We start from the raw sequence: 17,351 nt of genomic DNA, 5'->3' as shown, positions 1-17,351 counted from the left end.
TTCACATTAAACTAGATGATATAAGTGTGAGTTGATTAGTAGGTGCTGTTACATCTATTTTGATAAATCAAAGCAGCTGTGTTGAAACTGCTTTAGAATCTAATGCTAAAATGTTTAAATTAATTATAAAGTTAATTTCTATATGTTTATGTGTGCTGGACATGACCAAACATCCACTAACCTAAACAGGCCACACACTAGTCAGATTTTATTCAGATTTATTTAGATTTCATCATTAGATTAGGGGTCTCCAAAACTTTCTAAATAAAGGGCTAAGTACTGTCTGTCAGACTTTAGAGGGGCTGAACGTTGGTGTGAGTAGGAGTAATAATACCCCATCATTGGTGTAGTAGGAGAAATAGTGCCTCATCGTTGGTGTTGGTGGGAGAAGTAGTGTCTTGTATCATAGAGAGAAATAGTGCCCCAAGAGCTGGATAAAGGCAAACAGAGGGCTGCATCTGGCCACAGTTTGGAAACCAATGTATTAGAGTAAAAAAATTACAAATACCTATGTGGCCACTCACACTAGAAATTGTAACACTTTGCTAACATACCAGATCAAATCTGTGTGGAAAGCTTTAGCAGAACATTTGTTGCCTATAAAAAATACAAAAGAAACCTGATAAAGCTGATCCTTATGTGCATTAGGCTGGGTTAACTGCAACAGATGCATGCACATTGTATTGTATTTTGAATTTTGCTGCACTTAAAAATACAGCACATACAAGACGATGCATCTGGTATGAACAGGGCCTACTACTGGGGAAGTAGACCAAGTAGAAAAGCTTGCTCAAGACTTGGTCATTAGGTGGACAAGAAATGCAAAGAACACGGAGGTAAAGGATATTACAACTTAAGCCTCGTGCCACATTCCCCACCTGCGTGGTTCTCCATAAATGTTAAAGTCACTGGTCCATAACCAGCCATTTCATGTTTCAATAATCCCATTTTGAATACTGGTACCTTATTTGCTTTTTGCATAACTATGAGTACTATGCTATACAGAGGAATGTCTTTATAAATAATAAATATTGATTTGAAAATAAATAAGCTTTATTGACTTGAAAGGACCAAAGGCCATATATTACAGATTGGTTTATGTAAAAGACTTAATACCATTAATGGAGAGATACGCAAGGTTAGGTGATATAGCGTTGAGTAAAATTTCCCAGTACTCAGCTAACTTCATGTCCAGTAATCTCATAAAAACCTAAAATAGCAGAACACATACACAATGGACCACACACATTTATGTCAGATATTTAAATTTTTGTGCAAATGATCATGCACAGATGCAATTCTCAGTGCAATTAGCAGCTTTTTCACAAAACGATATAATGCCTTAGGGTTGCAACTTTAACGTTTTTCCCCCTTTTTATTCTATCAACATTTCTGTATACTGTATATTTAGTTAGAATTTTGTACAAGTCCTGGTCACTTTAGACTGAAAGTTTAATAAAGGGCACACCAGACTTACTGAGCTGTAGAGAAAACCTTCACCATTCATGGCCGCGTAGAGTCCCGCCTTTACGCCTTGTATTGCAACCACCCGTAGACCCACAGGGATTAGATTGAAAAGGGCTGAATCAAATAAAAATAAAATAAAATAATGCTTTTACACAAAGATTTATTTTTATTACACATTATGTCTAATAAATCTATCCTATATTTTGTCAGAGTCTGATGCTTAAAAATGGACCTTCACTTTCTAGTTTGTATATTCTGCCCCCTTCATACTATATTGGGTGAAAAGTATCTTTTCCATAAGGCACTAGCTCCTACTGTCTCATTCCTCACCTAGGATGACGTTTGCTCAGTCTCTGACCACCTCCCCCAATATCCCCCCCCCCCCCCCCGCAGCCTCCTGGGTTTAAGTCACAAATCTCGGACCTTAAGATTTTGGCGTTGTATGAGACAGCACTGGACACCATTAGCTGGTAAGTACCTGTTTTATAAAAGTCAGCAACTACAGTATTTGCAGGTGCCCATGTTGAAAATCAGATTGGCTTACTATATGTATTCTTTTGTCATAATTTAAGAGGTGACCCCATACAGATCATTGCTCTAGGGCAGCACATGCTATGATATATCATAAAACATAAAATGCAGGTGCTAAACCACAATAGTACATATCTTTGAAAAATAGTTTTAGTGCTTGTATCAGCCCAGCAGCTCTATAGGAAAAACACCAGGAGTGATGTAAAACAAGTCTTGATCCATGTTACCATCTTCAGTTCAGGGCCAAGTAAGCTACTCTTCTTCTTGGATGTCATTTCACACCATAGGCTTTATGTTAACTGTTTTGGCATATTATTCATGCTTGTGGCTGTTCTGCATTTTAATTACTGTATGTGGATAAAAGCTAAAGACTGTTTTGCCTGATTCTACAATAAACCCTTCTATGGGTTCATGAACATTGTGGTACAGTGGTATAAAATTGGTGGTGTACAATAAGTGTAGTGACATTCCACTCTGGATAAGTACTCCTAAGCACTTGCTTATCTGGAATTTTGGATCAAGACATGCTATGATGTGCAGCCAGTAACCTTAATAGGAGAGATAAATAAACCGGCATAAACAGTATTTCACAAAAGTGAGTACACCCCTCAAGTTTTTGTAAATATTTTATTATATCTTTTCATGTGACAACACTGAAGAAAATAGTGTATAGCTTGCATAACAGTGTAAATTTGCTGTCCTCTTAAAATAACTCAACACACAGCCATTAATGTCTAAACCACTGGCAACAAAAGTGAGAACACCCCTAAATGAAAATGTCCAAATTGGGCCCAATTAGCCATTTTCCCTCACCGGTGTCATGTGACTCCTTAGTGTTACAAAGGCTTAGGCCGCGTACACACGGGCGGACTGTTCGCCCCGACAGTTTCAGCGGACAGTCTGACGAACAAAGTTTTTCGGAATTTCCGTAAGACTGTCCGCTGAAACTTGGTTTGAGCGGACAGTCCGCTCGTGTGTAGGCTTGTTCGATAAACTAAGTCTTGCGCATGCTCAGAAAGAATTTACACGGCGAAGGTTGCATTGCAGTGTATTGGACTTCGAATTTCTCGTCCCGTCGTACGTGCCGTTCACGTCATCGCGCAAGTTTTCAGCGGACTGTTCGTTCGTCGTGTGTGGTCAAGTCCGTTCATGCTAATTTTGAACGGACTGTTCGTCAAACTGTTTGACGAACCTAGTTGGGCGGACAGTCCGCCCGTGTGTACGCGGCCTTAGGTGTGAATGGGGAGCAGGTGTGTTAAATTTGGTGTTATCGCTCTCACTCTCTCATACTGGTAACTGGAAGTTCAACATGGCACCTCATAGCAAAGAACTCTCTGAGGATCTGAAACAAAAATAATTGTTGCTCTACATAAAGATGACCTAGGCTATAAGAAGATTGCCAAGACCCTGAAACTGAGCTGCAGCAAGGTGGCCAAGACCATACAGCGACTTAATAGGACAGGTTCTACTCAGAACAGGCCTCGCCATGGTCAACCAAAGAAGTTAAGTGCACATACTCAGCATCCTATCCAGAGGTTGTCTTTGGGAAATAGACATATGAGTGCTGCCAGCATTGCTGCAGAGGTTGAAGGGGTGGGGGTCAGCCTGTCAGTGCTCAGACCATATGCTGCACACTGCATCAAATTGGTCTGCATGGCTGCCATACCAGAAGAAAGCCTCTTCTAAAGATGATGCACAAGAAAGACTGCAAATAGTTTGCTGAAGACAAGCAGACTGAGAACATGGAGTGCTGGAACCATGTCCTGTGGTCTGACGAGACCAAGATAAACGTATTTGGTTCCGATGGTGTCAAGTGTGTGTGGCAGCAACCAGGTGAGGAATACAAAGACAAGTTTGTCTTCCCTACAGTCAAGCATTGTGGTGGGAGTATCATGGTCTGGGGCTGCATGAGTGCTACCGGCACTGGGGAGCTAGAGTTCATTGAGGGAACCATGAATGCCAACATGTACTGTGACATACTGAAGCAGAGCATGATCCCCTCCCTTCGGATAATGTGCCGCAGGGCAGTATTCCAACATGATAACAACCCAAAAACACCTCCAAGACAACCACTGCCTTGCTAAAGAAAGCTGAGGGTAAAGGTGATGCACTGGTCAAGCAGCTCTCCAGATCTAAACCCTATTGAGCATCTGTGGGACATCCTCATAAGGAAGGTGGAGGAGCGCAAGGTCTCTAACATCCACCAGCTCTGTGATGTCGTCATGGAGGAGTGGAGGATGACTCCAGTGGTAACCTATGAAGCTCTGGTGAACTCCATGCCCAAGAGGGTTAAGTCAGTGCTGGAAAATAATGGTGGCCACACAAAATATTGACATTTTGGGCCCAATTTGGACATTTTCACTTAGGGTTGTACTCACTTTTGTTGCCAGTGGTTTATACATTAATGCCTGTGTGTTGCGTTATTTTGAGGGGACAGCAAATTTACACTGTTATACAAACTATACACTCACTACTTTACATTGTACCAAAGTGTAATTTCTTCAGTGTTGTCACATGAAAAGATATAATAAAATATTTCCAAAAATATGAGGGGTGTACTCACTTTTGTGAGATACTGTAGGTTAGCAGAATATTTACAGCTGTTGCAGCTCAATCCTATTGAACTTTATCAACCATATACGCACAGCTAAAAGAATCTTTTGCAACCTTTCAAGTAGAGAGTAACGGTCTAAGTCTACATGTACACTGAGTGTTTATTGCCAAATGTCAGTTTTTGTGTGTCCGGGAGGTACAGTTACAGTGTTCAGCCCCGCTGCCTGCAGCCTATCAAAATTTATGGCAGGCTGATGTACTCTGCAGTTGGATGTGACTAGACGCTGTCCTGAGTGTTACTTGTGTTTTGTGGCTTATGCCAGCAGGGCCATATGCTTGGATGCAGAATACTTGCATTTCGGGCATGCATCCCTGAATGCATACAGCCCTAGGCTGCATTCACACCTGAGCGTAGCGTTTTCAAGCGTTTTTTATCGCGAATCGCTGCGTTTTTTACCGCGATCCGCTGCGTTTTTTACCGCGTTTTTGTGCAGGGCAAAAGGTCACCAATGTTAAAAGAAGAAAAACGCCCAAATCAGCCCGATTCGCGCAACAAAAAAGGGTCTGGAACTTGTTTGAGCTTCAGGCATAGGGCTTCAGGCGACTTGGAGTGGAGATGTGAACCATCTCCATTGAGAATAATGGATTTTTTCCCCTCCAGCGTTTTGTAGCTTCAGGCGTCAAGCTACAAAACGCTCAGGTGTGAATGGGGTCTAAATGAGTGCCATTCAGTAAAGCACCCAACTGCAGCGTATTTCAATCTGATTTCACCAGGCTGCAGCCTAATGCCTGTACCTTCCAGGCACAGAAAAACGCACAGGGGCTAAATGCCCAGTGCGCATGAGGCCTAAATTCTCCCTGATAATTAAACGTGACAAGACAAGAATTTCATTTCAATGCTTAGTTACCAACACTGCTTACAATCTTTCTGGATATGCTGAATAAAATGGTTCCCATACTCTGCTGTCCATTCCTAGTTTTTAGATTGTAGGTACCATAGAACCATATGCTTTTTCATTGCAATAATAGAGTACTCACATACTATATTATACATTGCCTTCTTCCATTTTGTAATCATAGTACAAGACAATATTTTTCCAAGGCAAAACATTTTAAAATAATTGTGCATATTTTTTTCTGGACAGCACCTCTAATAAATGGTACTGTCTAGCTGGACATATCTACTTCTCTCATCTATTACATGAAGCATATCTATATACATACAAAAGGTCTGTGTTTGTGTAGAAATAGACATATAATATTGTGGTTCTGAACAAGTTAAATACTGCAGTGAACAGCTGTTCTATAAGTCATTTGTTTCTGAAGGCAAATGAAGTCCCTGATAGGCGACTCAACAGGCATTAAGCATGATTTATAATTGGAATGAAAAGGGTGATTTTCCTTACTGTAGTCGCTGTTTTCGTCCTTGGTCCCATCAATGGTGCCATCTGGGTGCATCTGCAGGAAGTATCCCTGCTGGCTGAATAACCTTGTCACAATTCCTTTCAGCTGGGGTTCTGTAAAATAAATACCATCAATACAACACTTAGAACTGTGTTTGGTGATTGTACAATGGGACAGAATGCTTAGTCACCAGGATAAAAAAAGTGAATAAGCTAATTATGCCTGGCTAGATCACCTGCCTCCAGTTCCTTCCAGCTGTGATTCTATGACATGCAATTGTATTAGGAGGGAAAATGCTCCAACAACTTAATCCAAATGACTGAAAACAGATAAACACCACTTCCAGTCTCTGGCAAGGTCATTAACGTTTGCAAATGAAATTCTATTTGTTGTGTTCAAGATATACTGGAAAATACAAGAGTATGATTTTGATCGGCATATAAACTAAACCATAAGTTGGTAATTCATCTGGATCAGAAAGAGATAATGCAGAATAAAAGATGATTTCCAATATAAATAATCAAGCTTTTAGACACAGCTCCCCGCAAGATGATTAAGGCCCCTTTCACACTGGGGCAGGGGCAGCGTCGGTGGTAAAACGCCGCTATTTTTATCCACGCTTTACTGTCGTATTTGCGGAGGTATTCAGCCGCTAGCAGGGCGATTTTAACCCACGCTAGCGGCCGAAAAAGGGTTAACACCACCAGCGCTTTGCCGGCGGTATAGCCACGCTGCCCCATTGATTTCAATAGGCAGGAGTGGTGGAGGAGTGGTATACACACCGCTCCTTCACTGCTCCAAAGATGCTGCTAGCAGGACTTTTTTTACCGTCCTGCCAGCGCACCTCTCCAGTGTGAATGGAGTAGCTCTTTCAGGACGCTTTTCAGGCGCTATTGTTAGCGATGTAGCGAGTACAAAGCTCCCCAGTGTGAAAAGGGTCTAACATATAATACTAGCTAGAGCAGTGGGGGGGTCACCAGGTTACTGGAAAATCACAGACAGGGGAGGATTTCTGTTTAATTTGTAAAACCACTATAAGGCCTTGTTCATTGCTAGGTGTCCCTAAACACAGTGTGATTTCAGGGACACGCACCCACAAGGATGTCAAATCGGGAGCAGCAGCTGTGTCTGTGCAGGTGCTGCGTCCTAACTGACGTGAATGGGACTGCCTGCACATGGATGCATGGAAAATCTGTGCATCTCAAGTAAGCAAAATGCAGCCCTTAAGCAGGTGTATGCTTAAAGAGGAACTGCAGTCTGCACACATAATTTGTAATAAAAACATCTGTGCCATTCTGAAGCTTCCCTCCAACCACTTTGCATATTACTTTATATATACTGTGATTCTGTACTTGCTAAATATGTTGCAAAAATATGCCTCCACTGAGGCTGCAACCATTTTAATTGTGAGCAGCTGAAGCTGCTGCTTGTTCCCTGCCTGGATTTACACAGACACACAGAGCCACACCTCCAGCTCTGCAGCTCTAATTGGCCCTCGTATGACTCACCCCCCCTCCCTTCCAGGAAAACTCTCACAAGAGTGAGAGAGAGCTGTGCATGATGTCATAAGCCGCTTTAAGTACGCCCATGTAAAAGAGTCTTAAAGTCTAGTACACACTATTCATTTTTTTTCTCAACCCAGCGGGCTGAACGAAAGAAAACTGGAGAGTTTGGGAGGAGTCGCTGTACTATGCAATATTGTTCTGACCAGAGAACACACTGTAGCGCTCTCAGCCATTGGCTGAAAGAGCTGATCAGATGCCGATCGGCAGACCTTCTTTGGTCATGCCCCTTCAACAGACCGGCTGCTGTACACACAAGCTGAATGTTGGACGGCTTCTATTGAAGCAGCCCACACCACCCAATATTCGGCCTGTGTGTACGGGCCTTAAAGTGATTGTATACCCTTTTGTGACATTTTTACCTACAGGTAAGCCTTATTATACAGTTTAGGAAATATTTACGCTGACGTAAGCAGTGCATGCACAGTGAAGGTCCGGAGTATGACGTTGGACCTTGCCTGAACTCAGGACTCCCGCGTGCAAGCACAGGAGTGACGTCCAAGCAGATCTGGCCACTCACAGTGCCAGAACCGCGAACCTGGAAAACCTGGGGAAAATGTCAGCTCCCTCTGCGTTGACCGGGATGCGATGTGGGGACCTCGTTCTAAGGTAAGTATTTCATAATGAGCTAATATGCAATACTAGCTCATTATGCCTTTGCCTTACAGTTTAGTTTTTTTTTATTAGCGGGTATACAACCGTTTTACAGTCTGTGCATGTGGTACGGATGTATGAATGGCAGGTCTGAAAAATAGGGGATAGATTTATGGTATTTTTTTTTTTTACTGGTAATGGTGGCTATCTGCTATTTTTAGCGGGACTGCAACATTGCGGTAGACAGATCAGACACTTTTGACACTTTTTTGGGACCAGTGACATTTATACAGTGATCAGAGCTAAAAACAGCCACTGATTACTGTATAAATGTCACTGTCAGGGAAGGAGTTAACACTAGGGGGCGATTAGGGAGTTAAGTGTTCCATGGAAGGTGTTTCTAACTGTGGGGGAGTGGATTGACTGGAGGAGGGGAGAGATCAATCTTACTGATCACTAGGAACAGCAAGACTCTCTCTACTCCCCTGTCATAATGGGGATCTGTTTGTTTACATACACAGATCCCCTTTCTGGCTCTCTGTGGAGCGATTGCGCTCCAGCGTCAAGCCGCGTGTGCACTCCCTATCCCTCTTAAAATAGCCAACGTACACCTTCGGCGATTCGTGCAGCCGTGCCAACCTGCCGCAGTATAATGACAACGGCTGGTCGGCAAGTGGTTAAGCAGTCTGAGTACCTGAATTTGACCTGGTTTCAACTTTTTTGCAGTTCCCTGCTTTATATATTTTTGCCTACCTCTGAATCAACTGTGGGTATAGAATTCTGTATAAGGAGGTTTTCTATTAATTTATTCAGTTTATTTATTTTTATATCTATTGGTTGAACTAGATAGACTTTTATCTTTTTTGAACCTACGTAAGTAACTATGTAACTATACAGCAGAGCTCAGAAAGGGGGAGGGAAAAGCAGTACAAGGAGCCAATCCGGTGTGCTGTAGTGCAATAAGCATTCTTATGGGAAGAGAGAGAAGAGTGAAAGAAACGATCTCATCAGAGTTCTGCTTTTCGTTTCACTGTCCAGTCTCGGGTGGGGGGACATGTAAACAAAAATGAAACTGAAGCAGATAAAAGTTAGGTCCCTCTACTGCTAGCAGGGCTCTGCAATGGGGCAGAGCTGTGAAAATCCCAGAAATTGAGAAATACAATGCCTTTGGCAGGTAAATTAGCTCTCATATTTGTATTTCATGTGTGTATTTAGCTGTTTACCTGAAGTTCAGCTGCAAAATTGGATAGTAGAACATATAGGGCCATGAATTGGCACCCCTGGAAAATGATGCTGTCTCTATTAAAGCTATGTTTACTTCAGTGTGAATACAGAGCACATAAAGTTATCTCTGTGGTGACTAGAGGTCTTTGTACACACTGATTTTGTTTTTCTGTAAGAAGAGGAGGAAGCTTCTAAAGTGCCTACAGCATTGCATCAGTGTGCACCGCCTGTACCTACCACAGTCATCAGAAACTCCAATACGTTATAACAACCTAAGATAAAATACCTGATTGCTAATTCATTAGACAAACTTGTATGTGCCATAAATGCTTTCATCGGATGAAATCTCCTCAGGGAAGCAGCACCGTGCCTCACGCAGTAGAAATCAAGTTGTCATATTCTGGCTAGTTTCAATGTCAATCTTATTGCTATAACATCATAGAATGTACAGCAGGAGAAATTTGGAGTAAAATTTCACATTCCCACATAATACCATTCAATATTATCCAATACTGTCCAAAAATAGAAAAAGAATATGTTCAGGGTGTGCATCTACATAAAGTTCAAATCCATCCATAGCTACTATTTGAGTTGTAGAAAGGCACCAGTTTACTTCTTCTGCCTTGTATTCTCCATCGGTAGTACTGTCCCCCTGTTGTTGGCCTCTTACTCTCTCTCCAAAAGACAGTAAAAGCTGCAGCTGAACTAATATTACATTTTTTATACATTATGTTGAATCCATTAATGGAGAGTTGCACCATCATTTGGCTTTGGGATAACCAAAGCAGTTGAAGATAAACCCTAGTGAAAATTGTAAGTGGAACTGGAACTGTAGGGAATATATTATAAACAGCAATGCCATTCAAAGCCTATGCTAGTATTTATGCATATGAAAAATTGTGTATTTGTTAGAGAAAAAAAATGACTTCAATGCCATTCTGTTATCTCTACCTTCCATGTAGTGACCACTCTTCTGCACTGCCCCCGAATAGTCAGTAATCATGGATTGCAGCCACTATAGACTTTGGGACTACAGTCTGACATGATGCTTTCAGCAAAGTACTCCCCCTCCTCCTCCTAATAGAATGTCTTTTCCCTCCCCAACACCGCCCCAAACAGAATGATCATCCCATTATATTCAATCACTGTAGTCAATTTACACCCTACTATGCGAAAGTGGCACCAAGAATGCAATGTAGTTTCCACAATCACTTGCAGGGATTCAGGAAGGCAAGATGAAATGCTGATTAATCCTCCACACCAACACACGCTTAACATCCAGATGGAGGAAGCGCTTGATAGAGATTGAAAATGCATTTTTTTTTAAACATACAAGGGGGAGGCACTTTTTAGGGATAACATCAATATAAATGGAGCTGTGCATAGCTGACGCATGTCACATTTATTATAGATGTATAGTTGTACTTGAAAATTAAATGAGATGGTTACAGGTAACACAGTCTACCTGCTGGGTAGTTCATCTTTTCACCCAGATGTTGCTGTAATACATCCACACACCCCACTACTATTTTGCAGTCTGAGAATCCTAAAACACACATGCTGGTCATGCTGGAACACCTTCCCTCTGGGCCCTTACATAAAGGAAACCTGGTAAACATAAATGCAAGTACCAAGAAGTTCCTTACAGCAGTGGTCATCAACCCTGTCCTCAGGGCCCACTAACAAGCCAGGTTTTATGTATTACCTTGGGGAGATACAGACTAGAATACTGCAATCACCGAGCAGCAAATTATATCACCTGTGATGTATTTCAGTTACCTTGCAAACCTGGCCTGTTAGTGGGCCCTGAGGACGGGGTTGATGACCACTAATCAATGTCAAACATGCCTTGAAAGTTTGATTGCAAATAGCGATGCACAAATCAAATAAAGATGATACTACTCAGCACCAGGGGCGGACTGACAACTCATGGGGCCCCCGGGCAATAGGAGATTATGGGGCCCCCAGGCAATCAGAGATTATGGAGCCACACAGTAGACACAAACACACACACACACAGTATACAATCACACAGTATACACAGACATGTTTCTATTGGCTGAGAAGGTACTGGAGAGGTGGGGCAGCTATAATCTCAGGATTTTTAGACCAAAAGGATGTCGGTAAGGGACATTTCAGAGACAGATGTAAAAAAAAAACACAAATTTTTAAATACTGTCCCTGGTTTTACTAAGGCTGGCAACCCTGATGGGGGCCCCCTAGTGGCATGGGGCCCTCGGGCAGTGCCCGAGTGGCCCAATGGTCAGTCCGCCCCTGCTCAGAACTAGGGATGAGCTCAGGCGTGTTTTCACAACCCACGTGCAGAGCCCGCCAGGAAGGCAGCGCGGCGCTAATAACAGGCAGTGAGACATTTCCCGATCTCTGCAGCCGCACATCGGAAAAATGTCTGTTATTAGTGCAGCACCATGCTGACTTCCTGGCGGACTCTGCATGTGGGCTGTGTGAACACGCCTGAGCTCATCCTTACTCAGCACAGGTTTCAGGAAGTATACTCCTACCAACCCTTTATGGAGCACTCCTACCAACCCTCTACAGAGTGCCGTGTGCTTATTCTGCAGGGCAGTACATTTAACTCAGATTTAGGAAAGTGAGCGAAATGTTCCAGTTTAGCATAGTAGTGTCTACAGGTACAAACAACAAATAATATACACATATGTGGCATTGCTGCGATCAACAAGAGTAGGAGAGTTTATTTCGGTTTGTTCTTTGTTGGTGGGGTATGATAATAATAAGTAAATATAAAAGTAAAATTCAAAAAATATATATATATATTTTCTACTATGTGGGGTCAGTTTAACTTTGATAATAATAAAACAAAAAAAATAAATAAAAAACAGAAGATATCCATTACCATTTATCACCAAATGAAGGCCCAATTTGTCCTGGAAAAAAACAGTATAATTCAGATAAGATATGTGCAGTTTTAGGGACCCATGACCAAATTATAAAACTGATTTCAGGCATTAAGATGTGTTTGGAGCTTGGTCATTAGGGGTTAAAGTATATGTGAACACTCACCTTGTAAAACAACCTATTCCATTTAAAATAGCGACATCAGTAACCTAGTCTCAAAATACCAACTAAATTGTTCTCTTCGTTCCTTCCAAGACCTCTTCTAGTTCCCTTGTCACCTCCTCCCATTTGGCATGTAATATTTTTTTTGGGGGGGGGGGGTACCTAGTTTTGACAGGAATGCAGCTTCCCCGTCCGCGCATGGTGCCGTGGCGCAGAGTGGAAGTTCCCCTCTCCCCCCTCCCTCCCTGCAATCTTCTGGGACAGTGATCATTGGTATAAAAATGCACTGATTACTGTATAAATGTCATTGGCAGGGAAGGTGAGAGAGATTGCTGTTCCTAATCACTAGAAACAGCAGATTTCTTTACACTGACAGATCCCTACTCTGGCTCTCTTCCCCGCGGTAGCAGGTGGTCGGCAGACATCGTGGCCCCCGGCCATGTGCACTAGGTGCAAGGCGGGTGCGCGCCTGCTATGGCTCTTAAAGGAGTCGTCTTACACCTTGTGGGATTTGCGTTAGTGAACCGACCTACCGCAGTATAATGACGGCAGCTGGTCAGCAAGTGGTTAATAAACATATAAATGGCTGGAACTCCGCTTTAAGGCAAGTGATTAAACAAATACAGCCCTCATACTAACATGTACATTTTAGCAGTTGCCAGATTCATATAAAACTGGTAAGCAGTCAGTAATGACTTGCATCTCTTACTTCATTTAGATTTCTGTATTCTTGCAAATGTGCTACATTGGCTTCATTAGTTGGCAATCTGTTCCATCTGACAATCTGGCATTGCAACACCGCAAATCTGTAACAGTGGCACACTTGTATTTATGAAACACTTCTGGGCAAACCTCTTTTTATCTCTTGAATCCGGAGACAGATGTTCTATCTGCTTTGCTTAGTCCCATGTGATATGTGTCTTCCACATTATTAAACACATTCTGTCAGGCTGCAAAAGGCCTGTAGCATAAAGGACCCGTATTCTATACCCTATGGTCTGTATTGATGCCTGCATGTGTTAGACAGACTCACAATGATTTACCCTACACACCAGTGGTGTCACTGCATGGTCTAGTGAGGCAGCAGGATATTGAGTTGATTCAAAGAATTCCCACTTTAAAATCTGTTCCAAAAGGTAAGTGATGGATTTTCTCCCATGTAACTAGTAATCTAAATAGCAAATATATTTCCCTTAGGAATAAAGCAGTGACTGAGCTCTTTGTTTTGGCATTTCATGCTGGTGAGGATGTGTACATACCTTCTGTCATAAGAAGGTAATGCTGGGTCCCAGTACTTGAACCACTTTCTTACTGGGCCCTTATACCCCCTATCTGCTCAGGCCAATTTTCAGCTTTCAGCGCTGTCACACTTTGAATGACACTTGCATCATGCAACACTGTACCCAAACTACATTTTTATCAATTTTTTCACATAAATAGAGCTTTCTTTTGGTGGTATTTAATTACCGCTGGGTTTTTTATTTTTTGTTAAAGAAACAAAAAGAAACAAAAATGTTGAAAAAAAAACATTTTTGATAGTTTGTCATAAAATTTTGCGAACAGGTAATTTATCTCCTTCACTGATGTGCACCGGTAAGGCTTCACTGATGGGCACTGATGAGGTGGCACTGATAGGTTGCACTAATGAAGCTGCACGGATGGGCAACAATGAGGTGGCACTGGGGGGGCACTGATGAGGTGGCACTGGTGGACACTGAGGAGGCTCTGATGAGGCTGCACTCATAGGTGGCACCAAAGGCTTTTGATAGGTGGCACTGGTGGGCATTGATAGGTGGCACCAGTGGGCACTGATAGGCACTGGTAGGCGGCACTGATTAGACAGCACTGGTTGGCACTGATAGGTGGCACTGGTGGGCATTGGTAGGTGGCATTGGTGGACACTGATTGGCATCACTGGTTGGCATTAATAGGTGGCACTGGTGGGCACTGATTAGCAGCATTGGCGGGCACAGATTGGGATCGACATCCCTGTAACAGAAGCCAGTTACTGTCTTTCTTCTATGCTCCTCTCACTGATCGTGAGGAGAAAAAAGTCAATAACTGGCTTCTGTTCACTTCCGTGATCAGCTGTCACTGGCTGACAGCTGATTACGTATTAAAGGGCCACTGTGTTTGGCCCTTTACCCTGTTCTGTGATCAACCGAGTCCAAAGGGGGGCGCGCGAGCAGCGTGATCACAGGAGGACATCTATTGATGCCCTCCTGGCACTGGAAGCCCCCGATGTAGCCATCACTCGAAAAGTCATTAAAGATGGGCTTTTCAGTTGCCTTTTGCACAGCCTGACTACAACCTTAATACGTGTACTGTTCCCCTGGACTCACAAGCCTTACACCATAGAGTCATTAAAGCCATATCTTGCACTGATGAGGGCTGAGAAGCCTGAAATAGCTGTATGCAAGTTGGTAAAACCGCCTCTGTATAATCATTTCTATATCTGTACGACAAGAAACAGGAAAGGTGTGTCAACTTTGTGCATTACCCAGGGCACCAGTTAATAAATTAGTAAACAAACATAATTTACTCACAAACCACGCAGGTCCAGAAGATTCACTCCCTTCATGACCAGGCCATTTTTTGCTTTTTGGCACTGTGCTACTTTAACCTCCCTGGCGGTATTCCTGAGTGTGTCTTGGGGTTAAATTTCAGCAAAATTAGCAGTAACCCTGAGCCACACTCATTACATTACAGATTCCTGGTCCAGGTTACTTACCTTGTCACCAGGATCCTGCGATTCCCCCCCCACCCCCGGCTGTGTCCCTCGCCGGATCCTCCGCCTGATGCCTCTGTGTTGAGGGCGGAGCCCGGCAGCAAATTCAAAAAATACAAAAAACATAACACATACAGTACACTGTAATCTTACAGATTACATTACTGTATCAAATCATTTCACATCCCTATTGTCCCTAATGCTTTGTCCATTGCCCTGCATGCACTTTTATATTATATACTGTTCTTTCTGCCTGGAAACTTGTGATTGTCCATGGCATACAAAAAGCATCCCTTTACGTCAAAAGTGGTTTGAGACAGCTAGAAAACAGCGATAGTAAATTAGAACACAGAATTGAGCGATAGTGATTCGTGGGGAAATTCATTTTATTATTATTATTATATTATTATTTTTTATAATTACTTATAGTTATTTATTATATTATAATTTATGATTTAGTGTTTCAGACTTTATCATAGCCAGGATGTCTATTAGACTCTTGTTTGGACAGATTTAACCACTTGACCACTGGTCACTTAAACCCCCTTCCTAATCAGGCAACCATCAGCTTTCGGTGCTCTCACACAAGCGGTTTTAGACCAGATAGAAAACAGCGATAGTAAATTAGAAGACTTGCAGAATTCAACGATAATAGCAAATCGTGGGGAAATTAATTTTATTATTATTATTATTATTATATTATTATTTTTATAATTATTTATAGTTATTTATTATATTATAATTTATGATTTTGTGTTTCAAACTTTATAATAGCCAGGACGTCTACTAGACTCTTGTTTGGACAGTTTTAAGTATGTTATTATAAGAATTACAGGCCTACAATATAAAATGCCAAATTTCTATGCAAAACCATGTACTGCTTTGCGATTCAAAAATCTGACATAATCATACCGCCAGGGAGGCTACCTGACACTTTTGCGGTCAGGCAACGCTGTACATAAACAAAATTCATATTGTTTTTTTCACCACAAATAGAGCTTTCTTTTGGTGGTATTTGATTACCTTTGGGTTTTTTTTGTGCTATAAACAACCAACAATTTAGAAAAACAAACAATATTTTTTTTTCTGCTATAAAACATAGCCAATAAAAAAATGTTAAATGACATTTTTTCATAAATTCAGGCCAATATGTTTTACGCTACATATTTTTGGTAAAAACAAAGTCAAAATCCCTTAAGCGTATATTGATTGGTTCACGCAAATGTTATAGAGCCTATAAACTATGGTGTTTATACTAGAATTTTTTTTTTGTTTTTTTATACTTGTAATGGCAGCCATCAGTGACTTATAGTGGGACTGTTATAGTATTGTGGGCAGTCTGACATTAAATGACACTTTGCTGGAACCAGTGACAATAATACCGTGATCAGTGCTAAAAATATGCACTTTCACTGTACTATTGACACTGGCTGGGAAGGGGTTAACATCTAGATCAAAGAGTTGAATGTGTGCCTAGCCAGTGTTTATGTGTGTACTGCGTGCTGCTTTTACAAAGGGATGTAATGGTTTTTATTCCCTGCTTTGCAGGGAAACAAAAACCTCCACATCCCCACTGACAGGACAAAGCTCTGTATTGTTTACATATGCAGAACTCTGACCTGTCTTTCTCCTCGCCGATCAGCGGGTGCTGGTGGTCATCTATTGGCCAGTACCCGCTGATCACATTTCACAATCTGTCCTTGATCGTTACATTAAAAAGTAAAAAGATTATAAGGCCTGCATATGCCTATTGCTGGTTTAGGGTGAGTCCTTCTTTCACATAGATCAGCAGTGACCAACTAGTTGTGTGTCAGCCACATAGAGTACTCAGTAACTTTGCTTGTATTAAAAATAAATGCACAGATGTTTGTCCTTTCAAACTGTATATAAACTTGGCCTGTGCAAATGGGGCATAATCGAATGTGGAAATGCGGAAAATACCACTAGATGGAGCTGATGAGCATGCTTGTTGCCCATGATAGTCAGTGCCATCTATTGGCCATAATGCAGTATTTTCTCGATCAGTAGGAAATATAGCACAAAACATTTGATTCTGCCCCATTTGCACAAAACGATTTTATATACAATTTTGATGGACAAACAGCTATGCAAATTCTTCTATAAATACACGTCTTGGTGTCGGTCTTCTTGGCATCTCAGTGTCTATCTGAACAGCTGCTGCATTATTTATTCTCTCTGAACAAGTAAAGCAGAGATGCAGATTTGATGTCATTTTATTATAACACGAGACA

The 17,351-nt window shown here is 41.8% G+C and overlaps 1 protein-coding gene across 4 annotated transcripts in view; it reads right to left on the bottom strand.

Annotated features, from left to right (window-relative positions):
* Nucleotides 1–17,351, bottom strand: part of FGF12 (fibroblast growth factor 12) — a 619,715-nt gene that overhangs the window by 166,451 nt on the left and 435,913 nt on the right. For all 4 annotated transcript variants that reach the window (XM_077487534.1, XM_077487533.1, XM_077487532.1 and 1 more), the window contains 2 exons: nucleotides 5,958–6,068; nucleotides 1,478–1,581 (listed from right to left, as the gene is read on the bottom strand). In XM_077487534.1, coding sequence (XP_077343660.1) covers nucleotides 1,478–1,581; nucleotides 5,958–6,068 — 215 coding nt within the window. The remainder of the gene's footprint in view (nucleotides 1–1,477; nucleotides 1,582–5,957; nucleotides 6,069–17,351) is intronic.

The sequence above is a fragment of the Lithobates pipiens genome, unplaced genomic scaffold (assembly GCF_037356315.1).
Source record: "Lithobates pipiens isolate NorthernLeopardFrog02 unplaced genomic scaffold, aLitPip1_a1.2 Scaffold_18, whole genome shotgun sequence".
Taxonomy (NCBI): domain Eukaryota; kingdom Metazoa; phylum Chordata; class Amphibia; order Anura; family Ranidae; genus Lithobates; species Lithobates pipiens.
Note: the sequence above shows the minus strand (reverse complement) of the source record. Positions and strands in the feature narration are given on the sequence as shown.